General features: G+C 39.0%; 1 protein-coding gene across 20 annotated transcripts in view; it reads right to left on the reverse strand.

Annotated features, from left to right (window-relative positions):
• The window catches only part of CELF2 (CUGBP Elav-like family member 2), a 621,764-nt gene that overhangs the window by 66,623 nt on the left and 533,849 nt on the right, over positions 1–21,292 (reverse strand). For all 20 annotated transcript variants that reach the window (XM_075345303.1, XM_075345302.1, XM_075345301.1 and 17 more), the window contains 2 exons: positions 5,491–5,649; positions 2,961–3,024 (listed from right to left, as the gene is read on the reverse strand). In XM_075345303.1, coding sequence (XP_075201418.1) covers positions 2,961–3,024; positions 5,491–5,649 — 223 coding nt within the window. The remainder of the gene's footprint in view (positions 1–2,960; positions 3,025–5,490; positions 5,650–21,292) is intronic.

A 21,292-nucleotide genomic window follows, 5' to 3' on the forward strand; every position in this document is an offset into this window, starting at 1 on the left:
CGACTTTTTAAAACATCGCAAATTTTTGAAAAATGTGCAATTTCTGGAGTTTGACTAGGCCAGTCAAACACATGAATATGCTTTGATCTAAACTATGCCATTGTAGCCCTAGGATTATGTTTTGAGACGTTATCCTGCTGAAGGAGAATCTACACCCCAGTCTCAAGTCTTTGGCAGTCTCTAAAAGGTTTTCTTCCAGGATTGTCCTTTATTTAGCTCCATCAATCTCCCCATCAACTCTGACCAGCTTCCCTCTCCCTGCTGAAGAAAAGCATTCCCACAGCATGATGCTGCCATCACCATGTTAGACAGCGGGAATGGTATTTTTAGTGTGATGTGCAGTGTTAGTTTTCCACCACACAGCATATTGCATTTGGCCCAAAACATTCTACTTTGGCCTCATCTGAACAGAGCACCTTCTTTCACATGACAGCTATGTCCCCTACATGGCTTTTTAGAAACCGCATAAAGGATTTCTTATGACTTGCTTTCCAGAATGACTTTCTTTTTACCACTATTCAATAAATGCCAGATTTATGGAGCGTGCAACTAATAGTTGTCCTCTGGGCAGATTCTCCCACCTGAGGTGTGGATCTCTTCTGCTTCCCCAGAGTGACCATGGGCCTCTTGGGTGCTTCTCTAATTTGTGCTCTTCTTGCTTGTGATGTCAGTTTACGAGGACAGCCATGTCTTGGTAGGTTTGCAGTTGTACTATCCTCCTATTTTAAGCTGATGGATTGAAAAGTGCTGAGTGAGATGTTCATAGCTTGGGCTATTTATCTTATATAACAACTCTATTTTATACTTCACAACTTTATCTCTGACCTATCTGTTGTGTTCCTTGGTTTTCAGTTTTGATCCCCAATGTTCTCAAAAAACATCTGAAGCCATCACAAAACACTTGTTAAACTGATAATAAACATGTGGATTTAACTTACTAATTAGGTGACTTGGAGGCAATTAGTCACTCAGGATTTTATTTAGGAGTATAAGACTACAGGGTGCTGAATATAAAAAATACTTCCTACTTATGTTGGTATATCATATAAAGTCCTAAAAAAATAGAGTTTAGTCTGTGGATATAACATGAAAAAATGTGCTAAAGTTCACAGGACATAAATACTTTATCAAGACACTGAACTCCGAAATGTATAGTAAATAGTTGTAGAAAATAATGATAGAAAATTGCCACTAAAGCAGTCTAATTAGGTAGTTTAGCATCCCTATGAATCATCATCATTTTCCTAATTGCACTATCACTATGTGCCAATAACTGGGAGATCAGTAAGCATGATGCCAGCTGAGATCATGCCCTGACGTCTATGTGCCTGTTGCTTAACAGAACATGTCCATGCAGCGGCAGATACTGGATTTGGCTCTACATATGGATATCAACATGATAGATCTGTCTACTATCCAATTTCTTTTGACCATTTCTGGTCATGTAGATGCATAAATTAGAGATTAAAGTCAATAAACCTAATATATACCCCACGTGCAGACACAGACAGAAAAGGGCCCCTATACAAGAACAATATATGGGCCCTTTGCAGACCAATAGCTCATCATGTTGCACAATTCCACCTACTTTAGAGTTGTTCATGGGCACTCTTAATTATTTGGCTCCCGTGCGACTGCACAGGTTGTCCAATGATATGTCTGCCCCTCATATGTCCTCCATTATACCACAAATGTGATATGTTTAGTATTCAAACCATTGCCTTAATCTGTATTATAAACCTCCTCTATGGATGTGGTCTGTATTTACTTATTAATGTGAACAACTTGACTTTGCCACCTCGGAGCCCTGCTAGTCACTTGTCAGTTTTCACTCGTGTGAAAGATTTTTCTGTTTTGGGGCAATTATTCTCCGAAGCATAATAGAAAACCATGTAAAAAAATACTGCATAGCAAGGACAAAAGAACCTGCAACACGCACAAAGACTAGACCCAGCCTGTAATATTAAGTAGGCAGGGCACAGTATAAAATAGAGAATTACACAGTCCAGGGTGGAAAAACCAGCGACGTTTTGTCCTTGTTTGTGCAGATTACATATTCATTGATGCGGTGGGGGTTATGATTAAAATAAAATACAGCCACATTAATGCTCCAAATTGTTTTGCTTTTGCATCAAACAAAGAGAAAGCTTTCTGGCAGTTTTTCACGGCAGGCATAATGGGCATCCAGGCTCTGATTTAGCGCACGTCCTGCCTTCTACAGCTCCATGTTAAGTTAGAATATCAGCATGGAAGGTCACACAGTGGGAATGACCTTTCACTAATCACTACACATCAGCTACTACAGGCACAGCTCATTACAGAGAAATTCTTCAACTCGCTGCCTTTCAAATAGAGGCAAGCTTTGATTTTTTGGAAACGGAAAGATAATTTTATATTTTGGAGGGGGGGAATGAGGGACCAAAAAATGGACGTTTATTGTGTCATTTTGTTGTCTGGGTCTCCTCTGCAACAAGTCCACTCCGCAAGGTTGAAAATAGATTTTAATCCCATATCGACTCGATGCTTGTAATTTTGGCTTCTGCCAAAGAAGGTCAGAGCATTTTTCTTCCCAGCGTTCTCTGCTCTCTGTAAAATGCCGGCGTTGTCACTAAATGGGTTGCCAGGACATTGCAATCTCTCTAGAAGTTAAACCGAGGTCCTGTGGTTGTTTTGTCGTCACCATTATTAGAATATGATGCAGCTGCAGGGACTAAAAGCTCTCCTGCCTTTTACAATTGGTTGCGTAGGACAAATGGCGGGTGACTAATGTAGGATAAACTACTTGTTCAACCTCGGAGCAGTTGGTTCAATTTTCCATTTCTAAGAAAGCAAGTGTTTCAATTGAGAATTTAACAGAGGGGTGTCCCTTTTTAACAGAACATCATTAGAGCAAAAGAACTTAAGAGCTGGAGAAAATAGGGCATAATTGGCTAAAATTAAATGCTTTTTTCTCCACTTACCAGCCATTTGCTGAATACCGCTAAATGCACCCAGGTTACTGGAGGAGGTGGCTTGCTGCAGGAGCTGTACATAAAAGAAGAAATCAAGCAATAAGGCATCCACAATGAGACAAATTGGCTGCTTGATATGCGTTGTTGCACACAGGGCTTTTTTCTCCCTTTTCATATATTCTATTTCTTAAAGACTTTTTGCTCACGGATGGACAGGTTGTCCCCTGGGTCGGAGCTGTAAATCTATATCAATGTCTAATCTCTGCACAGAAAGGCACACACACCAGAGAGACTCAATGAAATGACTGCTTTAAAAACAATTAATCAATTTAGTCTTTTTAACAGCCAGGTGTTAAATACATTTAAACCGACACAGCGCGACTAATTAAAGCCCTCTGTAGTATTGTAGTTACCATAACTCATCTTTAAATATTATTCTCATTTTTTTCCCTCTTTCTGAAATATCTTCGTTCCGGTAAGAGGCTGAAATCGGAGCTTCTGCTTCGCCGAATAGGTACATACAGGAATACATTTATATGATTACATGTTTGAAAGTTTGAGCTCCTATGTGAATACTAAAGAAGCATTAACTGTGATTTGCACTAATAATCCTGAAGGCCTCTTGAGTTAAAAATTAATTACTCATTAAATGTCAGTGTTGCAGCAAACTAGTTGTTCTGCATACATGTAATGATATTCCATGTGTTCTTATGTGGAGTACTTCAGATTAATTATGAACAGGTAGAAAGTTCGGGACAGGTTTCTTTCTTATGATGGTCTAGGCACAAATCCTACAGCCTACTGTCATTTTCATAATTGACTTTGGCACTTCTTTTTCACAGTGTGCTATAAACATGACCACAGCGAAATGTTTCTTTAATACCTTCTAATGTTATACCTTATAATAATATTGCTATATGTATCATAGATCAAACCAGATCAAAACTTAATTCTTTAAAAGTGAATAATATCCTATAATAATAAGTATGCGGGAAACTGTAGAAAATACATGTTAAAGTATGATTATAAAAGGATTTTTTTTATGCATTTAGTATTTTTTTTTATTAAGAAATTAAAAAAAAATCCTCCATCCCTACTACCTCCAGAGTGCCTCTGGGAATAAACATGGCTACAATACTCCTTGGTACATGGTCTTATATTGGCACAAAGGAACATCAACACAGCCTGCGAGTGCTGCAATGTCTATATGTGGTGACATTCAATTCTGTGGACCCCAGAAGGATGTTTTAATGCATACTATTATTAACTAAAATATCATAAAAAAGTAGACATTCTAAAATCCCTTCAGCCACACTGTACAACACAGTTTCGGTAAGATTTGGAAACAGGTTGGTTGTGCTTGCAACAATATATCTACTTGCCTAGCTTCAATCTGTATAAATCTTCCTGTAATTTTTTGAAGAAATCATTGTAACAAACTATTAGTCAATTGGTGCCTTAAAGGGAATCTGTCAGTTGGATTAACCCACCTGAGCCATGTATGTGGGCATGCAGGTCATAGGAAGCTGAATAAAATGATACCTTGATATCTGCGATCTGATATGTGATTCCAGAGAAATCTACACTTTTCTTAGATGTAAATGAGCTGTTCCAGGCTCGGGCCGGACAGTGATCTGCATAAGAATCTGCCTCAAGAACGTTTACTAAAAATAAAAGGCTTTACCAGTGTGATATGTAATGGCCGCTATCTGCTCTCCTGATTTCACTGCAGAGCTGTGTGTCATTTTAACTCACACATATGCAGGTGCCTCTCATCTTCCATCTCACAGACAGACAGTGTCACAACACTGTTACAATACAGCAGCAGAGCTGTGAGAGCTGCAGATACTAACGTGTCTGCTAAAAGACAAAGGTCTACTGTTCTGTGATAGTTACATGTCTCACACTGGTAACTCCCCCTTTTTATTTAAAATATTTACTGGTGGCAGATTCTCATGCAGATCAGTGTCTGGCCCAGCTCATTTACATATAAGAAAAACATGTATTTCTCTGGAATAAGACATTGGATTGCAAATATAAAGGAATCATTTTATTCATCTTCCTATGACCTACATGCCCATATAGATGGGTTAGGAGGGTTAATCCAACTGACAAATTCCCTTTACATCAAGGAGTCACCACTAGAGCCATGGTTAGGCTTTTCATGTCCTCACAGCAAAGGTGACGTTCATTGCCCTCACCCTAGGGAAATGGCAACATAAATCAGATTTGTATTCTACAAATCACTAAAACAGCATCCATAGAATTCTACTGGCTTATACAACACCTTCACAGGTTGTTTTTTTTTTTTGCTTTATTATGGAGATAGTAAACTCTTCCCCAGAACACAGACCTATATCATAGCTATAATAAAAAAAGATTTACGTGTGTATGGAACTTGTGTCTTTGTTAGTTCACCCTTGTATTTGTTCTAATAAAGATATATGAGCTTGTATCTGCAAATGTCCTATTAATGTTAGTTTCTGCTGAGGTTTTGGTCTCCAAAAAATACCAGTATACATACACAGAAAATACTTACTGCTAAATACTGTGGTGTAAGTCCTCCGAGTCCAGTAAGGTTCCCCCATGTGGCAGTATTAAGCTGTTGCATTTGTTGTGCTAACTGTTGCTGTAGACGCCTTTGTTCCTTGTCTTTCTGTGTATCAGCAAATTTCACCACTATTGGTGAAGAACACCCCTAAAATGGGACAGACCACAACAAAATGTATATAACAACTAATACAGTAATGACTTCATGATTGCCACTTTTCTGCATATGGTTAGGTTACTTACTGGAATCCACATGACTACACCCAACACTTCTCAGTGATGGATATCTTGTAGAAGAACCTTCTACACATTGTTCATAAAATATTACATAGGGTAAATTAGGCTGTACTCCACTTTGCAGGCTTCAATTGCATTTATGGTAACTGCAATCGGTAAAGCATCAATATGACATCATTTGTGTTACTACAGTACCTAAGAGACCTATCTTCACCTCTTGTAAAATCTGTTTAATATTGCAGCCTACTCTTAGCTAGACTATCCAATTTACTACTAATTTCCATATAATGTCTTTGCTTTCTAACAATGGGTGCTATTGGTTCGCTACTATATCTACAATTGTTTTCTATTGTACAGGGCATGATGGGTTAACTTAAAGCACCTTACAATAATCCTACCATAAGGCATTAAATGCATATGGCTCACACTAACTAGTTAAGTTTTATGGGGGTGGTTAGACCCCTAAAATGTGAGTAATAGTCATTCTAGATTGGGTGGTCTGTCATCCATCAGGTTTCTGGGCTTCTAGTCCCTGACAAATGACTTTTGAGATCAAAAGGCTCCACTACTACATGGATAATGATTGAATCCATCTAATATAACTAAATATTCTGCTGAAAGTCACTTTCCGCAGTTCACGCTCTACTATTATGAGATTGTTCAATATAAATACTATTTGCAGGTTCACAAAATATATTGAAGTAAATATTTCTGATTAGAGACCTGCCACTTGTAAAATAATTTGAGCTAAAGAATCAATGGGTTTGAACCAGGGAATGATCTCCTATGAATTATCTATTCTGTATGCTGTCTGACATAAACGGCAGTAATTATGGAGTACAATCAGATATAAAAGAGGTTTATCTTATGGTTTGATAACAGACAGATGGGGCTGTTTTAGAACGAGCAAAAGAAATGATCATAAATACATGAAACTAAAATACAAAGCAGTTTGCCTTGATATCTTGACTGTAACCTGACATCCCATTTCTCGAAGCTACCTCTCAATTCAATACATAAAAAACAATTTCTTCATTGTATACCTAGCGTATTCATTCTTCACTGTCTGCTCCATATTTCACAAGTTTGTGAGTTTCAAAAGCAGATGCCATTATCAGAATTGTAATGACATGAGAAAGTGTTTTGTTGTTGAATGAAATTCGTTCGGAGAGATGAAATGTACAGGAACCATGCCCAGCGTATGCTCTATAGCTTATAAATGGGGATATTATGCTATATTTTAGTTAGCTCGTGGTTAAAAAGCAATGATGATGAAATATAATGAGCTATCTTAAAGGAGATGTTGCATCTTCATCATTCAGGAAAAGACCACTCCTTTGCTTACTGGTTTCTAGCTTGTTAAGGGGCAGCAACCTCGATGATTGAAATTGACAGTTTAGATTTGTGGCATGGCTGTGCCGCCGGCCCAAACTGCATAATCTCCCATGCTGAAGGGAGAGATAGTTTGCATGTGCAGCATCTGAGGCGTGTAGGGGTATTGAAGCTGGTCCTCTCCAGTGATCTGGCCAGCTTCAGAGAAAAGAGCTTGAAAGCGTGCGCTCCTTGTCTAGGAAACAGCCCACCGCTAAATAAACCACAATGGTGAAATTATGGAATTTAAAATCCCTCCATTCTTAATAATGGAGAGGTAAATAAACAGCAAAGTTATCTTCTAATTTTACCCACTTAAGAAGGGTTTAAAGGATTTGGTCCAAGACAAGTTAGGTTAGGGATGAACTCTGTGAGCCCTAGTCTTGCCACGAACGAGAGGCCCAGAATCCACACTCTCAGTCACAGAGCAGGGGAAGCATATTCCAATGAGTAAGAAATGAACGTAATAATCTATATCCATAGACTGTTTTTCAATGATCATTTCATGGAGAAATGGTTTATTCTCCTCCTGATCTTCATTTGAAAGTGGATTAAGAGCCCCTCATTTTTGGCAACATGAGAAGTTAGGTTGAGTCCACATGTCGAGTAATCATGTGTTACAACGGATCGAGCCGCAATCCCTTGGTAAAGACGCTGTGCAAACACAACTTTTTTTAGTATATTTTGAGCATTTTTTTTATTTTTGTAGGATCCGTTTCTTTAATATTGAAGTCTAAGGAAAACCGATCCATTAACTTATGAATATTTAGCCATCTGTTTTTCTTTAACTTGTAAAGGATCCATTTTTTCTTACTGGATCAGTTTCAAATGGAAGATAAATAGCCATCAGATAATGGGTCCGTTTTCCATAGACTTCAATGTTAAGAAAATTCAGATCCTGCAAAGATCTTTTTTTCTTTTCTTTTTTAAAAAAGTTCTGGCTACACAACAGTGTTGCCAACAGATTGCCCTGGGATCCATTCTAACAGATGATTATTGGACATGTGAACTCATCCTTACAGTGTTTGGAATTGTAGCTAACTTGTATGAACTGTTTGACTGACAGGTTCTAAAAAGTAAAAAATGGTTTTCTGTGCCTCTTTGCGGTTTCCACCAATGCCATAGGCTTTGATTGAATCGGCCTTAGGTATATTCCATTGCCAGTCCATTCAAACCCCTCACTATGTAACAAGAAGAAACAATGGACTCGGCTTCCTCTTACAGATTGTGAGGTGGCCAAGAAGTGTGGGTCCTAGGAACTATGAACTTTTAATTAATTCCATTTCTAGGGAAATAATTTTTGACATGATTTATTAGAAGGGTTTCTTTGAATTATTAAAAATGTGCTGTATATGCAAATATAAGAGCAGTATGTGGTCATATGCCTAATGAATAAGATAGCACCAATCCCAGCACTGGAGCTGCCAAGGATCCAACAGGTAATCAATGCTTAATTTGACATTTTATGCCATTTTTTACTATAGTTTCAATTTAAAACAAATCTCAAAAATCTTTTTACCATATGTGGTTTACTGTGGAAAGCAAAATACTGTCTTCCTCATTGCTTCTGACTAAACATTTCTTTTCAGGCGCCATCGTGTGTTTCCATCTCTTACAAGTCAGTAATTAGTATTCTATATACTATGCCACTTGTGAGCACATTTCGGTATTAATATAGTAGTCTATATACAAATCTAAAAAGTGGCCAAAGATAGCTAATCTGACCTAAATTCTCAAATGGGTGGCTTGTGTGATCTATCAAGAAGAAAAATATACTACATATAAACTAAGCAAACTGTACTAGATGCTTCGCCACTGTCTTCATTTTATTTAACTGTGGTATGGCATTCATTAATTTCATGCACTCACTCATTTGTTATGTCCTTTATATGGAAAGAGCAGAGACTCCATGGTTTACAATAGCATTAAACACAAAAAATACCAGCAGGGTTAAAATCACATAGGGACTTGTACACTGTTATCTCAGGAAACAAACCTGCCATCAGGATAAATGACAGACTAAGTACTTCTCAGGCACGCTTTGGACACAAAGCACTTTTAATGGGAAATGGCTAGGCTCCAAGGGGTTACAAGTTCTGTATTAGTCACTGCAATTATCAATACTAATTAGTGCCTCACATTACAAAAATGCCACAAGTAAACACATTTAATTAATTCCCTGTTAGCCAGACTGTGTACTTCCTGATCTCCAACGGATACAAGGCAGAAAGTTCTGGAGAAAATAAAGCAACATTCTGCATTCGTATATAGACTAAATGACTGATTCCGCACACTAAGGGCAAGTATCAATAACAAATTGTACTGCCACAATTCTAAGCCTCTGCTTTAAATTCAAATTTAGAACTTGATCTTTACAAACAGTTCCAAAGTTTCAAATATTTTCCAACAAATGTTCTTGGAAATATCCAAATCTTTCCCCAGTGGCCAATTGTGTGATATATTCTGGTAAAGCACCTATTATCTGCTCCTAATTTAGACTACCAATCGAACTTAACAATGATGATCAATTAACATGTAATAGGTACACTAACTTGCGATTGATATTTCTTTGAGTGTGTTCACATGATTCAGCTGCATGACACTGGAGGGCCTTGAATACCAAATGACTGTAGCTAAAAGCACTTTCTTTGTTATTGGCCATACCGCATGATATTCCAATAATAAAAAGCTAACCCCTATGTTGTGGATAAATAATGACTTCAAGATTGGTACGGGTCTGATTGCTGAGAGCCCCAGAATGATAGTTCATCACTTCATATATTCTGTTTGACACTGTTGGAAATAGCTGAGTACATACTTGGTTATGTCTAGCAATTCCAAACACCTTGAATTGAGTGGTAGTCAAGCATGCAACCTACAGTCACCCTGGCAGTGTCAGAGGTCAGGCCCCACCAATCATGAGGTTATTATTATAGATGATCAAAATGATGCTGAACAAACTGAATTAGATATATATCTGCTCCAAAATTTTGATTGTAGTGAATACAAATATTTAGGGATTTGATTTGTGCAATTCCAGAAAAATACCAGCTATGTGGATGTTATTTTGCTGGATTCTTTGGGCTAAGAAGAGTAAAAAACCCACCTATAAATTGTTATACTCATCTTTCATTGACCCTCCCCTTACCTGTCCAGCTGACGCCATTCATCTTTCTTCTTCCGGTAGTCTCCTCTACTTTTTCTCTGATCTGGACTTCTGACGGGTGCCACCACTAAGTAGGCCTCATGAGGTCATGAGGGGTGTGATGCATGTCAGTAATGTGTGTTGTATACCACAAAGCCACTTGGGATACAACAAGTTGCCCCAAGTGACAAGTAGGGCCTAGTTAGCAGTAGAGCCTGCTTGAAGAACAGATGGAAAGAAAGACGATACTGGAGAAGATTAAAGAGCAGGCAGGACAGGTATTCCAAGGAGAGATAATTATAAGAGTTTATTATTTTTTTTATTTCTTCCAAGCAGATTTGATTCATATTCAAACCTAATGTTTTCCTTGAGTGGTGACTAGAGATGAGCGGACCTGTGAAGTTTGGTTTAGGACCCAGACTTACCTCGGTTTGGGACCCAGACTTACCCGAAACCCCATTGGAAGTCACTAATTGGGCAGTTCAGGTCTCTGCCCACGTGCAACCCATCATAAAGAGAATACTCGGGGGAGGATGGACAAGGTTTTTCCATTTTTTTGTTTGGTGCACACTACATCTCGGCTAAGCACTCAGCGTACCCAAGCACAGCGATGCTCACTTGAGTGGTAGGCATACAAAAAGCAATGGAACTCCAATCCCGAACTCTATTTTTTGTAAAGTCTGTGTTTTATACGAACACTGAACCTCAGGTTCATTCATATCTAGTGCGGAATGTTGTTCTGCTCCTTTGGCCAAGCTAGAGATCTCAGACTATGTGATTAAGGATGAGTGAACCCAAATGGAAAAGCTCGGAGTTTGTACCGAACACCGGGTCTCAGACTCAAACATAGTCTTTTAAAAAAGTCTGTTTCCAAGTTTGGAGTTTGGGTACTGTTAGTATGCTAATAAAGTTTGTTGAAAGGCTGCAGCACAGCCAATCAACAAGCTTTATTGCATGCAGAAGTTTTCCTGTACGCTGCTGTGAATAATAATGAAAAAAAATAAAATATGTTACTCCCACATATTTATGAGAACCAGAGCAGGTAAAGCAGATAGCTAGGGGCTGCAACTCTCAGCTGTCAGCTTTATCTTGGCTGGTTATCAAAACTAAAGGGGATTCCACTCCAAATTTAAATAAATAGCTTTTAAAATGTGTGAGGTACACCTTATTTTTGATAACCAGCCATGGTAAAGTAGACAGCTGGAAGCTGTTATTATCAGGTTGGTAAGGCCCATGGTTACTTGGCCCCTTCCAGCTTGCAACCACGCCAGAAGTGGCACATTTTAGATGTGCCAATTCGGTAGCTTTTCTTAGCTCTTCCTGATTGTGCTAGAGGGGTCGCAATCGGGGTAGTACTTTTAGGGTTAATGTCAGCTGTGAATTGACAGATGATATCAAGCGCAGGGCTTAGTAATGAATAGGTGCCTATCAGACACCCACATTAGTATCCCAATAAGTATAGAGTTAAAAAAACACACAGGGAAAAAATAGTTTAGTAAATAAACACATCTCCACACGCCCTTGATCACCAATTTATTGAATAAAAAAAATCCTCGAAGTTCTGACATAATCCAATTGGTGAATAAAGACTCCCCCAAACTAACTTAAACAAACATAGCAAATAAACAATTGGACTTTGACAAGACAGGCATCCTGAATTCTATGCTTTGTCCCTTGTAGTATGTTGCCTTCAGCTTACATAGCAAAAACCTGCTGACAGATTCCCTTTAAAAAGAAATTCTGGAAGTTCTGACATAATCCAATGGACAAATGTCCCACGACCCCATGAATTCCTATGGACCTTCATTCTGAGAATGTTCTTAGAATGATACCTCATAGGTCACTACCTGTCAGCAGCAGACCTGGAATTTCTCACCGACTGAGAGTGACCTTTGGAGCCTCATTCTGAGAACATTCTCAGAATGAAGCTCCATAGCAATTGCTGGGCATTGTGGGACTTTACACCCTCACAAAAGCAGAATTCCCAGGAGACTCATACCGTAGTTAGAAAGAAATCTTGAAAGTTCTGACGTAATCCAATGGAGTAAACTTACTCTCAGTCGTGTTTCCCCAAGAATAAGACCTACCCAAAAATAAGCCCTAGTGCATTTTTCGAGGCAAAAAAAGTATAAGACAGTGTCTTATTTTTGGAAAAACACAGTAATAAATTGGTGAACAAGGGAGTAAGGGGGAAGTCTATATTTACCAATTGGATTACGTCAGAACTTTAAGGAGTTTTTTTAGTGGTGAGTGAGGTAGTGTGGGGGAGTATATTTTTTCAAATAATCTATTTTTCCCTGAGTGTGTTTTTTTCTAAACTCAATATTATTGGGCTAGTAATATAAGGTGAACAGCGAGGAAAAAAGAAAGTTGGACCCAGCACAAATTCCACAAATAGGATAAAAATTTACTTTTCTTTATTGGTACATTGTTAAAATTCTCATATGAAGACTGTGGATGGAAGGTTCAGTACATAGGTAAGCTTAATGCGTTTCGGACTTCATAATAATAAAAACAAAACAGAGTCCTTAATCATAAGTGACTTATGATTAAGGACTCTGTTTTGTTTTTATTCTTATGAAGTCTGAAATGCGTTAAGCTTACCTATGTACTGAACCTTCCATCCACAGTCTTCATATGAGAATTTTAATAATGTACCAATAAAGAAAAGTAAATTTTTATCCTATTTTTGGAATTGGTGCTGGGTCCAACTTCCTTTTTTCCTCGCTGTTCACTAGAAGCTGGTTTGGACTTACCAGCGGACTTCGTGCATCCCTGAGATTCTGCAGCATTGGGTGACAGGTGAGCTGGAATTACTTTTTTCATAGTAATGTAAGGTGTCTGATAGATGTCCATCCATTACTAACCTGTGGGCTTGATACCAGCTGTCAATTCACTGCTGACATCAATCCCAAAAGTATTACCCAGAAATTGGGAAGAGCTGGGCAAAGCACTAGAAATGGCACATCTAAATGATGCACCCCTCCTGGTGCAGCTGCAGACTGCTATTTTTAGGCTGGGAGGGACAAAATAACCATGGGTCCTCTCAGCCTGATTAAACCAGCCCTCAGCTGTCTGCTTAACTTTAGCTGGTTATTTATTTAAATAATTAAAAGAAAATGGTTTGGGATCCCCTCTAATTTTGATAACCAGCCAAGGTAAAGCTGACAGGTGAGGGCTGCAGCCCACAGTTGTCTGCTTTACCTGCACTGGTTATCAAAAATAGGAGGGACCCCATGTCATTTTAAAAAAAATAAATAAATATCCACATTTGTAATTTGTTGGTGAGGCAATTATCCCCACATTTTGCTTCTTTTTACAGACCTCTAGCCCTTACTATGACCATTTTACAGCCATTTTACAGGATGAAAGTTCGGGTCTCCATTGACTCATATGGGCGTCCAGGCCCAGGGTCAAGTTGGGGTCATGTCTGGGTCCCAAACCAAACTTTTAACTAAAGTACAGCCAAATTTGGCGAACCTGAGCTTCCAAGGGTCCTCTCATCCCTATATGTAATTCATAAGGTAAATTATATATATATGTGTATTATATGTACAAATTCACTTTACATTTCAATGGGAAAGCGTCATTTTATGTAAAAAGTATTTGCTATTTTACATGCATAAATGCTGACTAAAAAACACAATAAAACTGTAAATGGAAAAGTCGAGTACGGCTTCCTGCTTTTTTTTCTAATAACATAATAGTCTTAAGTAATACAAGGTCTAGATAGTTCCCTTTTTATTTTATTAGTGTACTTTTCTTTTTTTATGTCAGTTGCTTGGAGACAGTTTTATGCCTGGAAGACAAGCTCAGTGTCTTCTAAACTGGAAATACAGGCTGAAATCACGATTCTTCTAGCTAAGCATAAGGGCTATGAGAGCGTGCATCCAAGCACACAATATACATTCTCCGAGGAGAAAGAGGGTGAAGTGAAAGCAATGAAAATGTCTTCAACTGATTAGCATTGAAGAATGGCATCGGTATATAGCTTGGCAGTATGTCAATGGCACACTACATTTTCCTACATCTGTGACTTAGATTAGCTCATACCTGAAACCAGAAAGTAGTGTCCTTAAAATGTGTAAAAGATAATGTTCTCTAAATTTGTAATAATAATGTTCTCATTTTGTAATGGTGGAATAATGGATTGTACTGTGACTAAATTATAATATATTTAAGCTGTCTAATGGGTATGATATGGATCAATATATACTTTACGACATAGTTTTGAAAGCACTACAGGGTCAGTTTCTAACTTACAGAGGGCCTGTCACTTTACAAAAATATGTATTTTTTTACCTGGTGTAAATATTTTATTCTTTGCTCATATGCCTCTCTGTTGCTGAAAAATGGTTTCCTCCTTTGTGTATATAAATCTATTTTATTTCAGCAAACTGGGCGGGATCCTCAAAAAGTCTGATAGAGAAGAGTTGAGGGCCATGCCCAGATTTATATGCAGAGAAGAGGAGGCCAATATTTCAAAAATGGACACAGGAACAAAAGAAAACCAAGACCAGATTCAGAAGAAGAAAAATGACATATTTATGGCAAGCGACAGGACCTCTCAATGCATCATGATGTACATATCTGTCATGAGCATGTGATCATTTGTGATCTATGTACCAGTGCGATCAGTAGGGGAAGCACAACTGATATGTTCTAGCTGTGACTGCTTGGAAAAGCATTCTTGATAATCTTGGTGGTTTAACACCTCACATGCCACTGTCAATAGTGTTAAAATACTTACTGATCACCATCTTCTCCAATTTCCATCAGCGCTGATCCTTTTCTGGAACACTTGCCCCTTTGGCAGCTCTGCTGGCTCACATGGCATCTAATGTACAACGTTTTAGCTCCTCTTGCAGTATAAGTCTATGAGACTCAAAACAAGGATCCATAGTAATGATGGGCGAATAGTCAGATATTTGGGTTTGGGATATTTGTACCGTATACCTAGTACTATTCCAGTATTTTTCACGAATAACAATATTAATGCAAGTCAATAGGGAACCCAAGCATTTTTCTTGGAAATCTTCAAGAAAAATACTCGGGTTCCTCACTCACTTGCATTAGGTTCGTTATTCATGACAAATACTGGTCTACAAATAATTTGAACCCGAATATTTTACTATTCGCTCATCAATAATCTTTAGCCTTAGACTGAGAAAGTGACTTCTAGTTAATACAAAACACTATGTGATGAGCCAAGTCTAATGGGTGCTTTACACGCTGCGACATCGCTAACGATTTATCGTTGGGGTCACGGTGTTTGTGACGCACATCCGACGTCGTTAGCAACATCGCAGCGTGTGACACGTATGAGCGACCTTCAACGATCGCAAAAGTGGTTAAAATCGTTGGTGTTGGAGAGGTCGTCCAAACACCAAATATCATTGTCTAGTGAGTAGCGATGTTGTTCCTCGTTCCTGTGGCATCACACATCGCTATGTGTGACACCACAGGAGCGACGAACATCTCCTTACCTCCGTCCACCGGAAAAGAAGGAAGGAAGGAAGTGGGCAGCATGTTCCGGCCGCTCATCTCCGCCCCTCCTCTGCTATTGGATGGCTGCCATGTGACGTCGCTGTGACGTCGCACGAACCGCCCCCTTAGAAAGGAGGCGTTCACAGGCAACAGCGACGTCACAGGGAAGGTAAGTAGTGTGACGTGTGTTAGCGATGTTGTGCGCCACGGGCAGCGATTTGCCCGTGACGCACAACCGACGGGGGCGGGTACGCTCTTTAGCGATATCGATACCAATATTGCAGCGTGTAAAGTACCCCTAAGTCTGGAGATGCGGTCAAGAAAAGGACCAGAGTTACAATGGAAACCAGGAGAGACAGTGATCGGTAAGTATTCTAATACCCTTACACACCAGTACATATGTAAATAGGAGGAATTAAGGATACAAACTTTGATGAGGCTACTTTTTTAATTGTCCAGGAAGATCATGAAGATAGAGCCTGTTGCTTTATACTTTGACTTTGTTTTCATATTCTTGCTATGGATAAGAATCACCATTGTACTCTGCTTCCAAGAAAAGCCCCATAATCAGCTCTTTTCTGTAATAATCAGCTATGTTTATGTTTCTCTGTGTCCCTGCTGAATAATCTGAACACTAAATGGGAATGCATTGTGCTCATTGTTTGCTATTGCTGAAATGGCAACGAACATGGCTATCCTCTTTAGCTCAGGCTCTAGAGTGAAATAATATAGACATATAATAATAATGTCTCTGACAAGGGAACATATCCTTTACTTTATTGGCTAAAGCTCTGCTGTATATGATGCTCTCCTTGTTACTCAAACATACAAATTGGGCATTTCTTGCTACGGTCACTTTGTATTCTACAGCCATGAAGGTAGGATGCTGGAAGAAAAAATCGTGAACACAAGTTGAAGATTTTCAACCAAAGTTCAGAAATGCTGCTCGCAAGATAAATTTATGGTGCCAATCTCATTACATCTGAAAAACGGAAAACAATTAAATTATGACATTTTTCATGCACTATGCTTTTCATCTCTCATTTAACAAAGCCACAGATTAATGGGTCACAACATGATGCCATAATGATGATCTAGTACCCAACATGCTCTGGGAGAGACTAGCATTGCAAACAAACATACATAAAAAAAGAAGAAAGCAAGAGAAGAAATGCGAGTATTTCCACAGGTTTTGATTCTGAAAACACTGCACATAACATCACAATGTCATAACCAAGAGAAATAGTGTACACACATTACAATATACAGAACACAGTGTACATGCATGCAAAAATCAACCAGTAACATAAGCTGCAATATTACTGTTTTTTGTGCAAAATTCTGAAAAACCATGACAAAATCACAGACTAAATTGGGTTTGATGTGTATATGTATGATCTAAACGTATTAGTGTTTCCCTGTTCTGATCCCAATATGACTGTAGAGGTCGGGGAATGTAAATGTAACCATTATGAGGGTTGTAATTGGTCTACAGTATTTATGATTAATTATAAAGAATCAATTTATAGATTTATTCATTTTACACCTGAATCATCTTGATTTTTTGTTGTATATGGGGAATGGACAGATGACTGGTAGTATATTCTCCGTGTTTTGGACCTAAACCCTAATAATTCCCCAATCCTCCTCACGTCCCACACTGAGTATCCTATGTCCAATAGTGTAGCTGTATAGAAGGATCCAAAGATGCTCTTTTGGACAGAAGGAAAATATTAAGTAGCTTTGTAAGTGACCAGCAAATGAGTCCTGCTCATCACATACAGAATAGGAGGTCCTGTGCAAGTGCAAATATAGCACCAGTTGACGGATGAGCAAAATGCTTGCTCAACAGCTCATTGAGTCTTTTATGTGGACCCTAATGTTACTGTTGTAAGGAATACATGCCCTCGTGTAAGCGGGATGTGCTGATGACTGGATGCTAATGGTATGGAGACTGAATGATTGGATTAAAGGAAATCTGTCAGCAGATTTTTGCTATCTCATCTGAGAGCAGCATGTTGTAGGCAAAGAGACTCTAAAGGTACAGTCACACATAACGAGATCGCTGCTGAGTCACGGTTTCTGTGACGCAGTAGCGATCCCGTTAGCGACCTCGTTATGTGTGACATCTACCAGCGATCAGGCCCCTGCTGTGAGATCGCTAGTCGTTGCAGAATGGTCCAGGCCATTTTCTTCAAAGGCGATGTCCTGCTGGACAGGACCATCGCTGTGTTTGACACTGTGTGACAGGGTCACAGTGACTGCTGAGATCGTTATACAGGTCGCTACTGCGACCTGTATCGTTCCTGCATCGTTGGTAAGGTCTAACTGTGTGACATCTCACCATCGACCTCCCAGCGACTTACCAGCGAACCCTATCAGGTCGCATAGTTTTCGGGATCGCTGGTAAGTTGTTGTGTGTGACTGGGCCTTAAATCAAAAGATGTATCACTTAGATTACTGGCTGCAGCCATTCTGACACAATAAAAGCTTTTAGATTTAGCAAATCAACAGAGCTGAGAAAGCTGCCCCACACCCACACCAGGATCTCAATAAAGATTGTACATTGACAGTGAGTTGTCAATCACAGGAGGGGCTGTGCTGGACTGCCATACACATGACATTGTAGTCCAGCAATGATAATCACTAGGTTATAGAGCCTTTAATTTAAATAAACAACAGCACACAGCCTGATAAGAGAGGCATAGTTGATTTTTGCTTTTTTAACCCCTACAGCATGCTCTCTTCATATTACATAACAAAAACCTGCTGACAGATTCCCTTTAACAATGGTTAGGTCCTTACACAGTCGCTAATTGGCAATCAGCACCTATTATGATTAGAAATCTGCAAGTGCTAACAAACCTTTACGATACATCAATGTGTTCTGGTCAGACTATTGCCTATGATTCACCAACCGGCTGCGGGTCTACTGACCCACACATCACAGCCTCATATGTGCCTACAAGGCTTTCAAGTTACAGTCTAGAGACCGGCAACTGGTCAGGGTCTATACTCAGCCTGTGACAGACAGTTGTGTGAATATGGCTCTAGATTTAGGGGATCTGGAAGAAATGTGTTCTTGAACATGTTTGGAGAATGATCAGCCATGTAAACATATGTGACGCTATAAACATGCAGGGATTTCACTGGCAATTTTTCATTTTGAATCCCCTCTGTATTTTCCATACTATTTTATATTTTTACATAGTAACAGGCGTCTTATTTTGTTAGAAGGCAGATTTTTTCATTTTCCTATTTTCTTTGTGATCATTGAAAGCAGCACACTTCTCCAAATCTGAGCACGGTGGTGGATCTGTCAGAGCATAACTGAATTCCTAGAAAGTGTGATTGATCACGGGTGGTTGTATTACTAGATATGGCTTGTGCAGGTTTCATAGATACATCGCTGTAGTAAGGTTTTATTTTCTACTTTTGTGTATTTTGCTCTTCCGCAACGTACAAGCCGGATTCATTGAAAATGCATCTATAAGAGAATCTGCTCTGTGTACGAGGCGGCATAATGATACCGGAAAATGATCAGCGTAATCTGTGGTTCCACAGGCTTGGAGTTGCTATATTTTTAGCTCTTACATCTAAGATTTTCTCCTCTGCTGAAGTAGTTAAAAAGATGCCTTAGCTTAGACAACTTAAATATCACTTTGATAAAGTGGGAACCAATTTTCTGTGTAGGATTTCAAAGATATAATTGCACGGCCGCAGCGGGCCAAGCTGTAATTTTAGAAGTCAGTGCTCTGTTTCACAACGAACCTTTCTTTTTAATGTTTGGGATAATTGTAGCACAAGCACAGGTGGCATTGTAGCAATGCGGCGCTGCATTTGTAGACATTTCTTCATAGGGATTTAAATGAACACAATATTTCAGATTTCTCGAGGCCAATATGACATGCTCCAGAAACAAAGGACATTTAGATAAATGACAAACATGAATTGGATTTATCCTGGGGCCTTGTAGTTTTATTTTACTTTTCAGGCAAATAAATTGTGCGGAGCTCAACTTCTGCTCTAGTATATTATTGCCTTGTGATTTCTGCCGCTCGTTTTATCTTTATTTCGGAGGCTGATTTCATTTCATTGCTATTCGCACGGGTTCTTTTTTCGGCATTTAAATGTATATAGTGTTAATGTTAAGACAACAGCTATTCTGGCTGGAAATAAAAGTGTGCAGCCTAAAATATAGAGGCTGGCGTGTCCTGTGACCACAAGTGAAAGACTAGGTGTCACTGGTGATTTAAAATCGGAAGCTCTCTTGAGAAGCTGCCTGCTAGCTGTTGATTTAGGTCTCCTGAACCGTGGAGACCTTAAGACTGGTAATTGCAGGGTTATTTGGCATAGAGCAGTGATATTAATCAGCCATATTGTCTTTTCAAGACACATTTATGAGAAATAAAAGAGATCACTATGCTACTGGTGGTTTGGCCATGGAGATTAAGGGCAATATATGACACTGAGTTGTAGGTAACGCATTACCTGGCTTTCTGAGCGGCTTTAAGTCAGCTGACACAGCTTCTTTTGAGTGGGTAAATATGGTTCCTTTTAGCAAAGGCCTTTATATAGTATGCCCCTTTGTGATCTGAGACTATACCACTCTGAAAGAGGATTCAGGCACTGCCATTTCTTCTAGGTGCCATAATAAAGTTGTACTAGATTAATCACATCTACATACTAATGGCCTCCAAAGACTCCCTGGCACAAGGCAGACTGCATCTGTACTGTAAGACATTGCATCTTCTGCCCATCACTATCCACTTTAGAAGGTCATTTAACTGATCCTTCTATTTCAGCTTTGTTATAATGTAGGATCGGTTTTGATTGAATATCCAGAAAATGGCTCCTTAGTAGGAAAACCCCTTTAAGTGAAAATTTAGTGACATTTGACTTGGCATGTTTTTTTTTCTTCAATAGGTTAAGCAGTACTAAATGCCTCTAGTAATGCTTATTTCTGGGGAGACTATGGACCCAACATTGAAATAACCCAATCTGTTCAATATTTCCCCAATATTCTGATTTGCAGTAAGAAATAGACTCCGTCCACACTGCAATTGTACCCTCTGTCGAGCGCATGTACTCAAGTTAAGAACTCAAGAGTAATCACAGTCCTGATGAAGGTTGAAGCATTCGTCTATTATAAACTGTAAGATTGTGATGGAGAGGGTTAATGCGATGCTGCCATAAAGGAAAAGACGATCTAAGGACACCCCAATGGTGATTTTATTGGACAATGCGTTTCACAGACTCCATCTTTTTCATCAGGTCAAAATCACATGTGATTTTGACCTGATGAAGTAGATGAAATCTACGAAACGTGCTGTCCTATAAAATTACCATTGAGTTATCCTTGGCTTGTCTTTTTCTTCATGGAAGCGCATCAATAACCCTCTCCATCACTGCCTTACAGTCTACATCCACATGGAGCTGCATCAGGTTCGCATTGTATACGCTTGAAAGTGGTTGTGACTCTCACAACCCATCAAGGTGAGCCTTTTCAGTGTTTTCACCTCTTGTTTTCCACCCGGATAAGACCCTATTA

The sequence above is a fragment of the Anomaloglossus baeobatrachus genome, chromosome 4 (assembly GCF_048569485.1).
Source record: "Anomaloglossus baeobatrachus isolate aAnoBae1 chromosome 4, aAnoBae1.hap1, whole genome shotgun sequence".
Taxonomy (NCBI): Eukaryota; Metazoa; Chordata; class Amphibia; order Anura; family Aromobatidae; genus Anomaloglossus; species Anomaloglossus baeobatrachus.